Here is an 18,093-nt window from a genome sequence, read left to right as displayed (position 1 = left end):
TAGGGACAATGGACAAGTAGTAGTGAGTAGTAGTGATACTAGCCATAATTGCTCAAGATTATCAGAAAGAGAAGATAGGTGGAAAGAGGTACTATATTATTGTTAGAACACCTTTTTTACTGCGTGTTTACTCTCTGGTTTGTTCTTCTGTCTTAGGAAGTGAGGTTTAATATCTAATGCAACAGAAATATTTCTGTTCCTTTTCTTCAGAAGTCTGGCCTATACTTGATACTTCTCTTGTGCTCAGCACTACCTGTTCTTTCTAAGTCAAGAAATCGTTTACTTAGTACACAGATCATATATCTTAAGAAGCAACTAATATACCACTTCCTCTCTACATAATTTCAGCCATGTCCATCTTAGCCCTATGAATTCATACTTATGAATGTGACAAAATGAATGACAGATTTGAGATAACGTGATTGAATTCTACACTACTCTCTTCAAGTCATGCTTTATTTGTAGTGGAGTCTTTTGTAAGTCATTTCAGATGCTCTATTGATATGATGTGCCAGACACAGCTTGTTTTCATGTGTAGTTTAATACTGATTTCAGTATTTGTTTGCAGGCAAGGCATTTTATAGTATTATATTGTAGTTTCTTAGTTAAATTTTCAATTTAACAAAATTCCGCAGTATACTAAAAATTAGATGAAAAATGCATAAATTCCTACCAGATTTTCTATCATGTGACTGTTTTGAATTGAATCTTGTAGTTTTCACCAAAACAAAATGACTTCTTTGCAAGTTTAGGCTTCGTAAAGGCCATAGATTGGTGCCTCAGGGACTCGTCTCATCTTTGTGCAACAGAGAATACATTGTTTTATTTAGGGTTTGAAAACCACTGTAATGTTATTGTTTAATAAGTCTCATTGTGGATTTTCAGAAGTGGCCACTCTAATCAAAATGCTTTCCCTCATTTCCCACTGTTGTCTGTTAACAGGATTATATTTTTCTTTTCCTGGTATTGTCTGAAATGGTTTCTGTGTTATTTTTTAATTTCTGAATCCTCAGTGAAAACTTAGCTATGGAGAAATGCCATAAATCATGAAAGCCATGAAGAGTCATACTCTTTAGTTATCAGACAAATTTGCAGGGCAGATATAGGCTGCTTACCATAAACAATACTACAGTTTGAGCAGAGGTGGGAAAATGAAGCTGTGAGCAACCTATATGAAATGTCATTTCTGTTGCAGTGAAATACTGTGCTTTTCTGTCTAGTGTCCTTCTTGTTACAGGGAGGTTGAACATAATAGCATAGTAACTTCGTACTACGTCCTCTAAGCTGAACGTGGGAGTTCTCATTAAGGTCAGACAAAAAGATCTGAAAATTTTGTAATCAGCTGCAGATCAGTAATAGACATCGGAAGTTTTTTTATTTTGATTCTTGGTCACTAGAATTGTTGTAGTCTTTCATTTAAATTTGCACAAGATGATAAAAAGATCATAACAGTCAAGGTTGTGCTTGTTAACTTTAAGGGACCAGGAAGTAGTAGTTCTTAGATCTAATTCAGATGAATGTCTTGCCACTGCTGAATGAAATTGTGACTGTCTGATGCCTTGTTCAGAAGGCCAGCCAGATGTCAATTTCCTGCATTCAACAGTGTTGAAATAGAAGGTGAGAAATTGAGGTCCTTACGGGGATTACTTTTTTGAAAGGCAAAGCTTGCATAAGATACTTGTGTCTTCCATGGTAGTTTATTGTATGCAACATCATTTTTTTTTTTTATTTCAGTGAAGTGATAATGAGTAGAAAATGCAAAATATGGTTCTTGATGTTGTTCTGCATTTGGCTTGATAAAGGACTGAACTATGTCAGGCCTTTGATTTGTGAAAATTTAAGGTTTCTGCAGTCATCAAAATGACAGTGTTGAAACTTCCCATTAATGTGTTGAGACTGACATCACATTACTGTTAAAAAAAAATCCATTAAACGGAATCAAAATGCTGTCATTTATATGGCTCTAATTATCAAGGGACTGAAAACTCTGATCTGCCTTTTTAACACTTCTGTTACAAATGCCATTTGACTTAATGCATACTCAGGGAATACTGATTATACATGTCTTTAAATGGATAAATGAGCTGCAAGTCTGTGCTCAGGTCTTTGGTTTAGACCATCTCTTCTGGAATGGAGAAATAAGAGTTTGTTTAATTTATTAGATTAAAAAGTATTTGAATACATTTACTCATTTTGAATGTTTTGAAAGAGTACCCCCTTTTAAATGAGGAAGGTTGAATACAGAGCTCCTCAGCGAAGAAGGTACTATAAATAATGTTAATGCCAGGTATTTATGTCAAAAGCCAGCTGCTTTCATCTTGGTTAAAGTCTCTTCTCTGTTTGTCTCCTCTCTGCTTCACTGAGTGACTCCCGTATGTTGTGGACTTATTATTTATGGAAGCTATATCAGAATATATGAGATAATATGAAACTCTATACATCTTTCAATGATTTGGTGATTATATGAATATTGTTTGCTGATTACAAAAGCTCTTAGGTCAATCTTAATAAAACTATGTTATATACATTTTAAAAAGGTATAGAAGGACAAATTTCTTGATTCCAGGTCCTACTAGATAGATTCAGAATACTTGGTCATATATCTTGTTGACATTAGCAAGAGCTGCACTTGAAATACTGACTATAAATTAATGAATATTGTATTTTGGCAAATGCATCTTTTTTTGAATCATTTAACTTTAAAATGGCCAAATCAAATTGGAAATACTTATACACAACCTATTTTATCCTCTTTTCCTATAGCCTTGCAACGCTTGACAGGGTAGGTGAAGACTGAACATGCTAAACTACCCCATTTGTTAAAGGTTAAAACTAACTCATTAGTAGGTTTGAAAATTAAATAATGAAAGAGATGAGTTCTTACTGAATTACAACATATATGTGTTATGGTATACATGTGTAAACTGTGTCCCTGCTATTATCTCTGATTAAAATAATGGTGAATATGGAACTCTAATGGGGTCAAGGTGTATAAACACACTGGCAAAATAATGCAAATCACAAACCCTTTTTTTCTATTATTAAGGACAAAAGAGAATTCCACATAATATTACATGGTGCAGCTCTTCCAAATTTTTTGAAACCTGTTCTGAAACGTTAGAGTATTTTCTCCTTTTGTTCTGTTGTGAATCTGTCCCAGCAGACGCTTCCCACCTAGATAAATGTGTTAACGTTCCTTCTAGGTATATATCTAGTTATATACCTAGAACAAGAAAACACTACCGTTTTTATTTGTGACTCATGCTTAAGTGTTAGCTTTACGTGTTTCTTTATCAGTAGATAAAATAATTCAGTATTTCAGAAAATATTAAAAGAAATAAGCAGTAATGAATCTGTACCATTTCTGGACTAAGATTATAGCAAGAAGATTGTTTCTTCAGTGCCATGAGAACATTGATGTTGAATTGTGTCACTTTTTTCGTGAGTGCTACAGAAGTATACTTTTCAAAATTAAAGGCTAATCCAAAGTCCAGTGCATATGCATCTTGAGTTACTTTTTGTCTGTGTCTTCTGACACTAACTACTGTCTAACAAATGAGGATTTCCATTTATTACATTTTGGGATCTTGTGTTGCCAGTCCAAATTGTAATGTCTTAAAACAGCAATCAGTCATTTGTTAGGGAAGTTTTTAAAGATCACGAAAACATACTCTTGACAGTGCGTCTTCGTAGTAACCACTAGTCTGTGCTGTAGCGCACAGAAATATTGAGCTTGTTGGATGTAGTGCCTCTGAACACTGAATACTTTTAACAACAGAAAAGGCTTCTCTTTCTCTTTGTCTCCACTCATGTTGTTTCCATGGTTTTAGAGCTTACTTTATTGCAATCAGTGTATATGTATCCAGGAGGTTGGCAATTTCTGTGTTAGAAGGCTTATACAGTATCTACACTGTAATCAGGAGGTGTAGTTGTAGTAGATACATAGTATACCTGCCTAAGCTGTTGTTTACTTTGAGGATGCTAGGACAGATTTCATTCATTAAAGAACAAATAATCTGCGTTCCTTGTAGGTTTGCACAGTCTATGTTGAAATCCACGTTGTTATGATATGGTTGCTTGTGGTGTCTGAGCTAGCTATATGAAAATTAGTTTGGATATATGTACTTGTGCACTTGAGTCACCTTCTGATAACGTAGAAATAGCCACAGTAATCAAAGACCTGGCTATTGTTTAGAACAGTCTTCTTCCAGAAAGATACCTCTTCCTATAGGCCTCTCTTATAGGCTAGAATCTACATAGAGTAGCATGTTAATGATAAATTAGTGAGATGAAGAATGAAGAGGGAACCTAAGACACCAAATTCATGCTGAAGCAATTTGGGGAATAACTTGTTTTTCGTAATGAAAAAACATCACAGTTTTTTTTCATTCTTGTAAAGAGCTTATTTGACAGCTTAAGAAATATAAGAGGAGAAATTTGCAATACTTATTTTTTGCCATGCATATAGAACTCCCCTAGATGTTCCCATTTTATATGGTCAGTATTCAGGTAGATTTGTATTTTTTCTCGAAATGTCATAAAAATATGTTGATTATCCCTTATTAGCTAGGTGTATCTCAAAAAAATGTACTAGGGAAAACAAACGATCCCTCACCCTCCATAAAATGGTACAGAATCATTTTCACCTGTATTTATTATCTAGATGATGAGAGATATTTGAAAAAATACTTTTTTTTCTTCTTAATTCTGTGTTTCAATACCTGCAATGACAGAAAACAAGTAAAGCTGCTTAAGAGTTGACAAAAGGAGTTAATTAATGAAATATTTCTTCGTTTAAATGTTGTTCCTTGTAATAGATGTGTGCTCCCTGTAATCACCTCTTCATTTATTTATGAAGGGCATGGTTCAGAGGACAGTGAAGATGATGGAAAGATGTAGGGTCATAAGGGACTGAAAGAAGTCATTCAATCCATCCTTTCACTCTGTCTTTCTGATTCTATTGCTCCTGCTGAAATCAGCAGTCTTGGAATGGAGTATTTCCAGCATCAGGTCTTTAGTAGTGATTACCATTTGTATAGTTATTGTTAAATAGTTCCCAGGTGTTTTTAATACATGTTACAATACCTTATTACTAAGTAGACATTTTCCTTCTGTTTTATCACCAACAAAATTATACAGATGTTTTCAGTTTGGTACTGTATGAACAAAATATAGATACTTTTGCCTCACTCATTCTCTGAATCACTTATCAATTCTACTAGTCTGTCGTGACTGTGCTGAAAGACGTCTTTAGGTAAGAAAACTTGGTTGCTTAGTAATGAGCATCAAGATAATTTTTTAAAGCTGCAATATTCAGATTTCTGAGTTATAATTTCTTCAAATCAGAAATTGGTAACTGCTTTCTTCTCATTCTGTAAGTGTGTTCATATTTGGCTGTCATAGGGGAAGAATGTAACTCATACTAAAGAACAATAAAAATTCAGTGATACTGTGTTCTTGTTTATGATCTGTGATATGAGCTTTTATTCCACCTTTGAGAAAATTGTTTGAGGCACACTGACTCATTTCTCAATTTTGTAGTCATCAGCAAAATGAAACATTATTCAATTTATTTATCAATTTTTTAACATTAGTTCTGATTCTACTTATAAGTAGAATATGTATATTTTTAATTTGTCTCTGATTGTGTGATAATTCCTTAATGCATTTATACTAACTTAAAGTGTACCGTATAAGCAATAACAAAATAACCAAAATGAAAAAGTATCTGCAGATGGAATTCTATAGAACAACGTCTAGCACTTTTTCCAGTAGCTTTTTCTGTGCAAGTAAGGACAAAATGAGCATAAAGGTGGTATGATAATAGAGAATTCTCAACAAATCACCTTTTACTTCCAGAAATAGAGCTCATGTAAGATACCCTTGGTGAAAGACTTTGCCTGAAAGCTGTCACTTTCTTCTACAAATTACACAAATTGCTTGCACTAGATAAAATGTCATCCATAGTTTACTCTTGCACTACTCTTAAGCTAATACTAGATGGAGCTGGACTGATAAAGATGGCACATGCTCACATACTAGCTTTATATACAAAGTTGAGATTATCGCTTTTTCCCTTCACTTTATCCTTCTCCTCCCATCCTTCCTGTGGTGAAGGGTCCCACAAAGTTCCAGTCCCATCGTTGTTTCCTTTCAGTCCTTATTCTGTACCCTGTTGCTGTGGAGTTAATTCAAGTGGCCTGAACTGTTGTCTCTCATTCACAAATTTCCCTTTCACTGATCTTCCCTGCTTTTGTTCAGACTTATGTTTTGAACAGAACTTTGTGATTCCTCCTAAATGTTCAGCTACTAATTTAAACTGAAATTGTTTCAATAGTGCTTTTGATCTTCTCGCTCTTCTAGATACGTGGGCCTGAAATCGAGGAATCCTGTTAGACTCGGCCACCTTTTTAGACTCATACAGGCAGACTGCTTCTAAGATTTTTAAATATTATGGCCAGGGAGATGGCTGAGATTTAGTCATCCATTCCTCTTAATCCACCAAAGGTTTTATCCAGGCTCACTTCCTACTGAGATCCTTTCCTGAACGCCTTGTTTTTATATATATGTGTGTGTGTGCGCACACATGCATGTTACATGTGTGCTTTCTTCTACCTTGCCCTTTTTCCCTTAAAATCTTTCCATTATCTCTCTTCCCTAGTGTACCCAGAAAGCACTACCTTTCACAGCTATCTGGACAAACAGTGAACTGAAACAATACCAAAATGTTTCATATAGTCTTTCCACTGTTAAAGTTGTCACTTGTTTCATTCGTTCATAGCCTCTCGTCATAATTCTAGACTGCATTTTCTTTTGGGCAGAGACCATACAGTTAGAATAGAATAGGAACTGATTAGGATCCCTAGGTACAGTTGTACTATCACCGCTAGATAATATAAATCACAAAGAAAAGAAAATTTTCTCCATTATCAGTGCTCCATTACAAGATGAGATATTTGAATTTCTGAAGAGTGTAGTCTGGAAAAAATTGCTGTACTATTGCAGCTTTGAGGTTTTAGTCTGAATGCCAGTAAGCTAATTGCATGCATATGTTGCTGCTGACTGGAAGTTCTCTCAAAGATGTGTCACTGAATGTAGTTGTTTTTAAGTATTACTTGTATCAAAGAAATGGTAAACTTTGTCATTTAAAGTGGGAAGCTGGAAGAAGATTAATAGCCAGGAGTTATTTTCATCTGGATGTGGAAAATGTCAACAACTACATGGACTTTTATTGTAAAGGAAGTTTTATATTTTTGCATATACTTTCTTTTAGATTGTATGTAAACAAATTATGTATGTTACATACATGTCAGCACTTTAAAGTTCAGATACTCTCCTTACTCAATTTATTTTGCTGTAGAAAAATTTACTGGTGGCTTGCTGATATGAAAAATTACAACTTTGTGACTTGATGCTGTTATCAAAAAGAAAAAGTTGAATATACATGGATTTAGTCATTTCCTTTACAAATAATGAAAAAGTGAAGGTTTAAGTGCGCCACATTAGATATGGACACTTTGTAGAGTTACTAGCAACAGTGGTACGCTGATAAGTTAGCAACCAAGGTATATTGATTCAAATGTTATGTTCTTTGCATTGGATTTTTTTTGGTACTATATTAAATGCAAAATTAAAATTGTTTTGCACAAAGTGATGCTTGCTATCTAGAGAAATATGTGCAAGATTCAAAAAATAATTTAACCTAATATTTAAGCATTGCAGTGTAAATGATATTGTGCATATTAAGAGTTGTATTTAGTACTGGATCTAGTTTTTGACATTTGAACCTTTTCTAATCTTTTTCTTATTTTAATGCTAGAAAATCATTTGGTTGTCATCTTAATTGTGGTTCATTCAGTTGATAAAAGTTCTAACAAAAATACTATATGTAACAAATGACTTTGAAATCCCAATTAGCAAAAATATAGATATTTACATACACACAACAACAAACGCGTCTTGCTTGAATTTTCTAAAATAAGCTGTTAGCTTATGTGATAATCTTTTCTCTGCACATACAAAGGAGTACAGAGGAACAAGGGCAAGTGAGGGAATCTGAATAATACCCTGACCTGGTTACTCCCAGGCTCCTCACAGGAGTGTGATCTGTCCATAAGGGCTGATGTCCACAAATAAAAAGGAGCCCGGGGCACAATGGCGGGCGGGAGAACCTCAATAACCCAGTCAGAGCCCCTGTACTGGCCCCCCAGGGCTGTTCCAGGAGAGCCCTTGGCTCCATGGGGGTGGGGGGTGTGTGTGTGGGTGGGGGAGGTTGACCAATTACAATGAGTCAGTGGGAGTGGGTCTCCAGATCATCTCACTGACTGAGGGGGTTTACTGCCTGAAGGTATGGGACATGTTATAGGACGCAGGGGAAGAGCCTTTGGGGAGCATATGAGACTTGTTATGGGATGTTTAGGGGTGGAACAAAAAGTGTGTATGTAGGGGGAGGGATCAAGGTGGTTTGGGGAGGAACAAGCATGGGAAAATAGAAGGGTGAGAGATAAAAGAGACCAGTTGCCTGTAAACAGGTTGCTGATCAGTACGCTTTTCTGCCTATGTCCTGTGCCTGATCAGCACGATCTGTCCTATCTTCTTGTTAAATTAAATTTCTAGCTATTTTCCTGAGTGAAGGGCTTTCTGTTCTGTGTGCATGTGTCTATTCCAGCAGATGACTTTTATTTTTGAAGGAGAACCATATATTCCAATGAGAAGGGATAGCTAAATGCTATGGAGAGGTTTCCTAGGAGCTCTCTATGTGACAGGGTACAGGGTTGTAAGGATGGGCTCTGGAAACGGCCGCCAGAAAATGAGGCAGGCATGGCAGTTAATGATAAAAGAGGTTATCTAAACCATTTGACAAAAGTTGTATTTTGAGAAGTTTTCTTTGTGTGTTAGGTGTTTAAAGCAAATGGGAAAAATTATTTCCAGAGGTTACTACATGTATATCCTATGTCTTTTTTTTTGTGGAAGATATGTGACAGATCTTGGTAGAAATAGAGGGTAGTGGCTATAGTTGGTACAGACAGGACCTATTGCCTTTTAGTGCTTTCCTCACAGGATCCTAGCTAGATGTGAAGAAAGGATTTCTATAAAAATAGCGTGATTTAAGTTTTAATTGTTTGAAAATAACCAAATACATGTGTTAGCAGATTTAGAATTATCACCTCAAATATTTGAGAGAGAATGATGATCATTAGGTCACACACTGTATGTTTTCCACTGCTATGCAAGAAAGGAATGACACAACTGAATTTCCCTAGTTAATGGCTTTCAACCAAAGGTTGACATGAGTGAGAAAAGGGAAGAAACTCCAAAATGAGTCACAGAAGTGGGTGTTTCCATAGAGTGAGCTTTCGTAACAGATTTACCAATCTGTCACTAGCGGCCAAAGAATAGAAAACCCCAGCACAAGTCTGGTAGACAGCAGCCTACCTAGATATAAAATACCACTTCCCAACATGGATTGCACCTGAGCTGCTTTCTTTAGAAGCACAGCAGAAGTGAGTATGACAGCAGCAGTGATATAATTTGTTCTTGGAGTGAATTTTCTTTCTGGTTGCTTTAAATAATTTTTAAATTCAGGGTTATTTAGGCACCCAATCAAACTATATTCTTTTTGTTAAAATAAGAGCTTACTTTCAGGGAAAGACAAATGAAATTTGTGATGAATTGCTTATATGATGTTAAATAACAGAAAGCTAGAGATACCTATGTGAAATTGAGAAAATGCAACAAAATAGTAAAATCAGCTTATGTTCAGATAAGATAGATTATTTTCTAGCTAAGAAGGAGAAAACAAAATTAAGAGCAAAACTTATATAGTTACCATTCACAAAAAAAGTTGAAAAATCTAAATGCAGAAGTAATAGTGATATGGTTACCCAAGTTATTTTGCAACGTAAAAAATATTGGTCTCTTTTTTTAGTGAGTTTGGTTGCTTTCACTTCCAATTGGCTCGGTACTACTTCAAAATAGTCACTCACAGTGCCTGGTAAGTTGCTGTAATGCTTAATGAAAGTCAGAGTCATATGATTTGTTGATAATATTTTACCACTTCATGTGACATTCATGAAACCTAATGATGCACAGTTCGTTAAATACTATATGGTTATTAAATGGAAGGAACGTACTTTGCTTGTAGTTTACAGTAATATTTAACCATTTCTAAGTGAATGTAAATTTGGTCTTCTAGTAAATGGATTTCTTCTTGGTGTAAATGGATTACTTCTGGTAAAATTACTTGTTGAAATGAAAATAACAGAGGTTGACAATAACTCCTTTCTCTTCATCATACATCCAAGGCTATTTCCAGTCTTAAGAACTTTTATCTGATCATTCTTACCAGATTTCCATTGACCAAGGGGTTAGGATAATTTACTAGAAGTGGAAAAATAGGCATGATAGCATTAACAAAAGCCAAAACATTCTTATTGCATTACAGTTAAAGAAATGATGACAACTTGGGAAAAAAAATGGAGATCTTTAAATTTGGACCAACAAAATCAAACTGTTCTTTGTCCAGTGCCAAAACAATACAGTATCATAAATTTGGGCAAAAGGATCTTCTTACTGCAGATACTGTAAAACGTTCCTTAGTTGGAATATTTGGGCATAGCTCCATGTATATAAGCTGCGGATGCAGTGTGTTGATAACTTCTTTCTTTTAATCTTCCTTTGCAATTATTTTTTGTCCTATGTTCTAGTTTTGACAAGGTGCAAGGATATACATGAGTCCTAATTGAAGTCCACTCCAGATTAAGCTGATTAACAGCATCTATGTTGCCAAGTACGATGTTGTAAATATTATTATCTATACCGTGTGTGTGTGTGTGTGTGTGTGTGTGTGTATAAAATATATATAATTATGTATATTATTAGGATTGTATTATTACTGCTATACTAGAGGAAATTACCTCAACTGAAAGTAAGGAGTACTATAATGAAAAAAATATATAAGTATTTGGAGAAATACTCTTTCAATGTATAATATTAAAAACCAAAAAGTAGCTATTTCTAAAATCTAGCTAAACAACACTAGCATTTCCATTCAAATGTAAGGAAGCAGTATATTTTTTGCTACTCAGATAACTGTGTTCCATATTGTATAAAGTATTTAGAACATGATTCTTATATATTTAAAAGTAGTTAGTGTTGATTGACTCAAAATTTGGCCTTTTAGTTTTCAGATATGACTGATTACCATTTTCCTTAAGTAGCTTGATTTCCTAAGGAAACTAGGCTTTTACAGTGGCACTCTGTGTGTGTGTTTGTGTGTTTGTGTGTGTGTGTGTGTTTGCATGTTACATGCGTCACGTAAAGGGTGTGAGCAAGTGAGAGTCATTACATCTGACACTGGAGTCGTTTTGAGGCTATTAATGCCTATGGATCAAGCTTGCCACCTTTGCTGCCTATTTTTCTTTTTTTGGTTGCCCTAAGAATCTCTCTGTTTTAGCTGAGGATCTTGCTGTTAGTAGGCATCCAAAGAAATTGTCATTTAGATGTTCCTCCACACGACATGGGAACCAGGACTATATGACAGTTTCTGTAGGCTGTTAAGTCTCCTTTATCTCTAGAAAATAAACTAAACTGTTATGGTCAAGATGTTACCAGTTTTCTGCTACACCAGGAGAAAAATATTGCAACAACAATTAATGCAATTTTTTTGTGTATTTTTTTCCTGTGTTTACATTTCAAAGTTGCTTGTGACTGAAGTAAGATTAAATTTTAACTTCAGTGGCTATTTTGGGGTAGTTCCTCTTGTAGACCCTCTTATTGCAGAATGCTGCGTGTACACAGAGAGCTTCTGTTTCCTTCTGTCAAAAAAAACCTGAATTTTTTTTAGAAGAATCTGATTTTATCTTCCTCAAAACTTTTTTTTTACTGTGCAGTTAATGACAGGAGTAATTCCCTCTTAGACACTCTACCAGCTAACAGATGAATTGAATAGAATATATATAATTTTTTCTCCAAAGTAAACAAATGCACCCTACGTTTCAGCTGTAAAATCACAACTAAAATAGCTACGCAGAAATATGTTTTTGGGGAATTAGGAAATATAGGCTGAAGTTAATTGTATCTGGATACATATCTATCTTCACCTGTATGTAAATTTGCCAAAGCCAAGGCACATGTGTAACTGAAAAGCATAAATTAAAGTGGAGTTTTGTAGAATGTTATTGCTTGGCCTGCTTACGGTTATTAAATATTACTGCATAAATGTCTCGTAGATAAATAAACTTTGCTTCACTTTCAAACTTTTTTTTTGAGCTAATAGGGATGTGTCTTAGAGAGTCTTTGATGTTTTGGTGTGTTCGGTGATCAATTTTATCACTCTTATAAACCTGTTGTACTCTGAAAGTCTCAGTAAGCAAAGAGAAATACCAGGTAATGCAGGGGAACAGTTAAGGAAGCTTTCTGAGGTGGGTGGTATATTGGAGCTATGTTTTTTCAGCATCTTATTACCTAAAAAGGAAAGGATATGAAAACTCTGAATAAACAAGGTTTGATTTAGGTGCACACTGGTTCTTCTTTCATTTTCTTTTGTGGCTTATAATGCTTAGTATAACGTCTTTACTGTTTTCAGCGAAATAGTGAAAATGAGATTTTCATTTTAAAAATACTTTTAGTATGCAATATTGTATTTTTATACATTCGTTTTAGCTCACTATGTTAATACTGGTTAGCTCTTCCATGTTATTCTCTTGATATCAATGGCTATTGAATATAATTCTGTGGAACAATTTAAAATACTATTTTCAGGAAGAAAACCAAATAAATAATAAAATGAACAGTGTTAGATATGCTTTTCTTCTACCTATGTTAGATACACATTCCCCCCCACCCCTGACAGATTTCAGTACTTATTTTTAGTCTCTAGATGTGGTGTTATTATACATCAAGCGAGTAACGCTGCTATACATCAAGGGAGTATTTCTCCTTTTATTTGCTGTTTTGGTAGACCACAGAAACTAAATAAGATTCCATGTGGTCTCTTGGGGAGATAGGAGTAAGATTTTTTTTTTTTTTAAAAAAGTTTTTGAATGAAAGTGTCCTTGATAATGTCCTATATATAAACAATTTACATACTTGCTTGAGTGCTTATGCTCTTTTGAGGAAAATTTTAACTTCTTTTAATGCTTGCTCAGAACCTGAAGGAGTGGAAGACACAGGAGAGGAAATGAAAAAGGTGCATGAAAGAGGTGTAAATTTATTCTAAGTGACACTAGTGACCAGTACCCCAAAAAGCATGGATTACTCTTTCGATTTTTCTGCTCCTTGTGGATGCATAAGGAGCTCATTAGTAGAGGGCTCCTTTGGCCAATGTCTGTTCCAGTGCCAAAGTCACCCTAGTTTATGCCACAAAAACTCTCGTAAGAATCCTGGGAAAAAGCTCTTCACGCATTCCATAGCTTACATCTGCAAAATTCTTCAGAACACAAAGCTAACTGGCTATCCTGTTAAGAGTGACTGTATATTTGAAAACTGTGTCAGTACAAGGGCTTTTTTTTGTGACTGCTATTTAAATCCAGGATCATGCTCCTCATACCTCTTCAAACAGCATCTGTGCTAATAGAAATCTCTACTACAGACATAGCTTTAAGACAGTTTGTAGATTCCACAGACTATACCTTCTTGTGGCTTTTAATAGAAGTTAGTTAGGTACCTTTTTATTCTTCTCTTTCAATCTTTCTTCTCTTTTGTCTGTAGTTACATCTAAAAGCAGTTACTTCAACAAGAACAAGATTTATTAACATGAGCAAGTGGATTTAAAATGAGCAGGTGTATCTAAAGTAAATGATTTCTTCAAGACAATTGCACTGTTACTTTCATTACTTACAGGACCCAATAAGTCCTGTAAGAACATTTTTTCTTCTGCTAAAATACAAGAATTTTCAGTGAGTATCCTGACACTATGAGTGTGAATCTGTCAAAATGCAGTACTATCCATCCTTGCTTTTGGAATTTTCAGTGCAACAGGTACAGGAAACAAAGCACATGGTGATCATCTGGCAGAATTTTTGTGAATCTCTGTAATGACCTCTGCATGTCTAGCAGCCAGCTTATACTAAAGTTAAGCCAGTTTAGCTTGTCAGCTGTGATAGACACCTTACTGGAAGATACTGAAAGTATTTGTTAAATTTTCTGCATGTTGGAACTCCACACAGATGTTCCCGACAATTGTGTAGACGGGCTACAACTGTAAAGACAATTTTTTAGTGAAAGAGGTGGGTCAGCCTTTTCTGTGTTGTTCGTTTAAATATCATAGAGATACTCCATTAATTTCAGCTAAAAATTTATTGTGTGGAAACTTTTTTTAAATATTTTTTGTTTGGTGCATACAGTTAATGAGGGAGAGAGAAAGGGAATTTGATTTGTGAGTAAAGAGACAAAAATTATATTTTTAAATTATAAAAAAATTATAAAGAGACAAAATTATAAAGAGAAAAAAATTATAAAGAGACAAAATTATATGCTTTATTATGATCAATTTTTATATGGAAATCTGAATGTCTAGGGATCTCTACTGACTTGTAAACAAAATTACTGTAGTCAAGTATTCTGCAGAATTTAACAAAAGCTATTTTTTGTTCCCCCCTCTCCCCTCTTTTTTTTAAGGAGCTTCATGTTGGTGTTGTTTATGCCAGAACAAAGTAAGCAAGGCCAATTAACTCCAGCCTTGTGTAAACCTGTAATTAGCCAACAAGATGCAACTGAGTACAAATCCCAGGTGGCTTTGGAAATGAAAGAGAAATTTTGAGCTCTCTGGCTGGAAGCTGAACGTGATGACGGCCTGGTCTATGGTGGGGAAGTTGAAAATGGAGAAGAGGCACACCAGAGAAGACAGAAATATGGAACAAGATGCTGGGGAATGCAGTGCTGAATCTGAGGAATGGACGAGCTCAGAAAGTGAACCTGAGCAACCATACTTCAGAAGCAGCTGTAGCAATATACAGTGGAGAGAGAAGGAGGTTTCTGCTAAACCACATCGGCCGCTCTGTCGTTCCCCTTGTTTGGATCGCCCAAGTTTTTCACAGAGCAGTATCACACAAGACTTGAAGCTGGAAGAATGCAAAACAAATCTGGACAAGGAATACCAAGCTAAAATGGATTTTGCTTTAAAGCTTGGATATGCAGGAGATCAGATCCAGGCTGTACTGAATAAATTGGGAGCAGATGCTCTCATCAATGATGTTCTGGCAGAGCTTGTGAGACTTGGCAACAAAAGTGAATCAGAAGGGCAAGGCAGCGCCAGCACTACCACTAGTACTCTGGTGCCGAGAGGCCTATGCCCGAAGGAGATAGCAAGCCCTGAACTGTCACTTGAGGATGAAGTTGTGGATAACAGTGATAACCTGAGGCCAATTGTCATTGATGGAAGCAATGTGGCTATGAGGTGGGTCTCCCTGTTACAACATTTTAAAATAAAAAATCACTAAGATATTTATGGGAAAAAACCCAGTATTCTTGCAATGTCATGTTGAGTTGTGTAGTATCACAGAATCATTTAGGTTGGATGGGACCTCTGGAGATCATCTAGTCCAACCTCCCTGTTCAAGCAGGGTCACCTAGAGCATATTGCCCAGGATCGCATCCAGGGCATATTTAGATTAATAATTAATATTTCTTATGGACTCTTCAGTCCAGTCTTTTATACATGCTATTACTCCTTTTATACAATTCCTATTCTAGATGTCCTGTCCTCCTGCCCCTCCTACCCCCCCCCATATATTTTTATTTTAATCAAGTTCTTCTTTCAGTCTTCTGCTCTAGTAATTTAGCTGTAGTGTGCTTTTTTGTGGGTAGGTTTAATTTTTTAACTCATTGAACAGTGTTATCAAATATTTGAATTTAATGTCTAGAGGCAAATGAACAGGTGAGGAAAACCTGCTTCTTTCTAAAATGACGTGTAGTGCATGCTGATAATATGCAGTAGACTTCTGGATATTTGAATAACTGCTGATCAAGCCCACTCAGAACTGGAAGCAATTTAGCTCTGTCAGTGTAATGCTATGCATGAGCTAAAAGTGCTGACTTATGCAGCTATGGTACTTGGGTACTCAGGCAAGAGTGTGCATGTATGTGCATGCACACATATGACTACTTGAATCAGCACTTGTTCAGAGATTTCTGTCCCATGCCACTTATGATCCTATCTGTAGAATACACAGCTCAGCTACCAAATGCTTTGTTTGTCATTGAGAAAGTAAGAATCTCTATAAGTGAATTCTTTTGACAGTCTAGTGAACAGTGATATCAAGAATTTTTCAGGCAGGGTTTGTACAATAGATTTCCTTCAGTATTAGCTTCCTGCAGCAAAAAAAAAAAAAATTGTAGCCTGAAATTTTTTTCAATGTAGTAAGAACATTCAGATTTGTTTAGGTGTATTGAGATTTGAAATATATAAAACCCCAAATTCTAAAAGCCTATTTTATATATAGGGTTTTCCACTGCCAAGTTACGGTTACTTCCATCCAGAAGATGCTGCTGTAAAGCAACATCACATATATGTCTTTATCTATCTATGTATATATGTATTTGTTGCTTCTATATTAATTATTAATTTAAGTTGCAAGGCTTTGGACTATGTTGGTGATTCATAGGCCTTAGTTATACCGTTGGTATTAAAATCTATATATTTTTGGTCTGTTTCAGTGCTATTTTATCTGATACTTTGAGTCCAGAAAGAGCATGCATCTTCCTAGAATTCTAGTAATCTGTGATGTTTTTATCCAGTAATAAGAATATTAGAGTAAAATTTGGAATGGTAATCCATAGAATAATTTGATTCCTTTGCTAAAGACAATTTTAGTAAGATTCAAACGTGTCTTGATCATGCAGCATCTGCTGTGCAGACTGAGACCGCCTAAAAAGTGCAGGGACAATATACTTCTCACCTTTAAAAATACTGCAGTCATTGTTGATGACAACATAGGCTTTGCCTTTATGGTGAAATGTGCATATGTAACTTAAGAACCATTTCCATTTTCAAGGCCGAATTTTCCTTGAAGTAAACAATTTTTGGTGATACTATGCAGAACTAACAGCTTGAGACAGGACAGTACAGTAGCTGGAAACTACTTTGTGTACAGCCAGCAGGTTTTAGTAGTGAGAGAAGTTCCTAGCATTATATAGGGCCACAAAGCTTCCTTAGTTACAGCTGACCGTGGACTGCCCTTTGCACTGCAGGGCTGTTGTAGATGGGTCTTCTCCTGTGTTTTCTGACCTGCCTACAAGGTCCCTGGGGTTTCTCAAGTAAGGGATGTCATTGCTCTGCACAGCATCCCCTGTCCTGCTGGCATCCTGGGACTTCCCCTGACTGCTCAGTCCCCCTCACAGGTGAGGATCCCACTCCCTAGCACATCATTGCGGGTGACTAAGTGAGAGGGCCTTTTGAAACAGATGGCCTGATTTGAAGACATCCATTCATTTTCTTTACAAATTCACGTAGAAGTTGCTGCAGAAAAAATAAATGGTGTCAAACTAACTGGGCAGCTTATGACCTATCATGATTGATTAAAAAATTGCAATTGTGTGGAGAAAGAAAAAAATTTTAATAAATACTTTGAAAAGTGTGTCTCAAGGAACATAACTTTGGCTTATTATTCTACTCTCTCCAAATGTAATTTTGGAAGTAGTTCACTTTGTTATACAAATGGTAGTCCAATAAATGAGGGTTTTGCTAGTTAAAAGGTCAAACTCAACAATTCTTCTTTTTTTTTTTTTTTTCCCCCCTAAGGTGGATACAATATTAGTTGAAAAGAACCAGAATGCTCTTTTTATTGTATGGTTACCTGGTTCAGCAGGTATATATGCACTATATTTTTCATACAAAGAAAATGTTGGCTTGAATCTAAATATGAAATCCAGCTATAATATGAAGATCTGTGTGGCTCTCTTAGAGCTATGTAGAATAAATATTACATGTATTATAGTTAATTTCTCCTTCTTCTCTTATATATGTACTCACCTATTATTCAGACTTGGCTGAACTAATTCCTGAGAGGATTTAAAAACTCATTCTTCAGTTCACTGTATGTTTGGCAAAGCAAGAAGGGTGCACCCATGAGGTGAATTGCATAATTAAGATTC

General features: G+C 35.5%; 1 protein-coding gene across 15 annotated transcripts in view; it reads left to right on the top strand.

Moving 5' to 3' along the window:
* Nucleotides 1-18,093, top strand: part of ZC3H12B (zinc finger CCCH-type containing 12B) — an 83,876-nt gene that overhangs the window by 54,428 nt on the left and 11,355 nt on the right. For 11 of the 15 annotated variants that reach the window (XM_068957240.1, XM_068957237.1, XM_068957236.1 and 8 more), the window contains one exon: nucleotides 14,620-15,397. In XM_068957240.1, coding sequence (XP_068813341.1) covers nucleotides 14,787-15,397 — 611 coding nt within the window. In that variant the 5' untranslated portion in view covers nucleotides 14,620-14,786. Of the gene's footprint in view, nucleotides 1-8,467; nucleotides 9,504-9,928; nucleotides 9,995-10,706; nucleotides 10,790-13,888; nucleotides 14,229-14,619; nucleotides 15,398-18,093 lie in introns of those variants that run through there. The other 4 variants (XM_068957243.1, XM_068957241.1, XM_068957244.1 and 1 more) reach the window with 4 other exon arrangements.

Source organism: Struthio camelus, chromosome 11 (genome assembly GCF_040807025.1).
Source record: "Struthio camelus isolate bStrCam1 chromosome 11, bStrCam1.hap1, whole genome shotgun sequence".
Taxonomy (NCBI): Eukaryota; Metazoa; Chordata; class Aves; order Struthioniformes; family Struthionidae; genus Struthio; species Struthio camelus.
The sequence above is the reverse complement of the archived record's forward strand: the minus strand, read 5'-3'. Positions and strand labels throughout refer to the sequence as shown.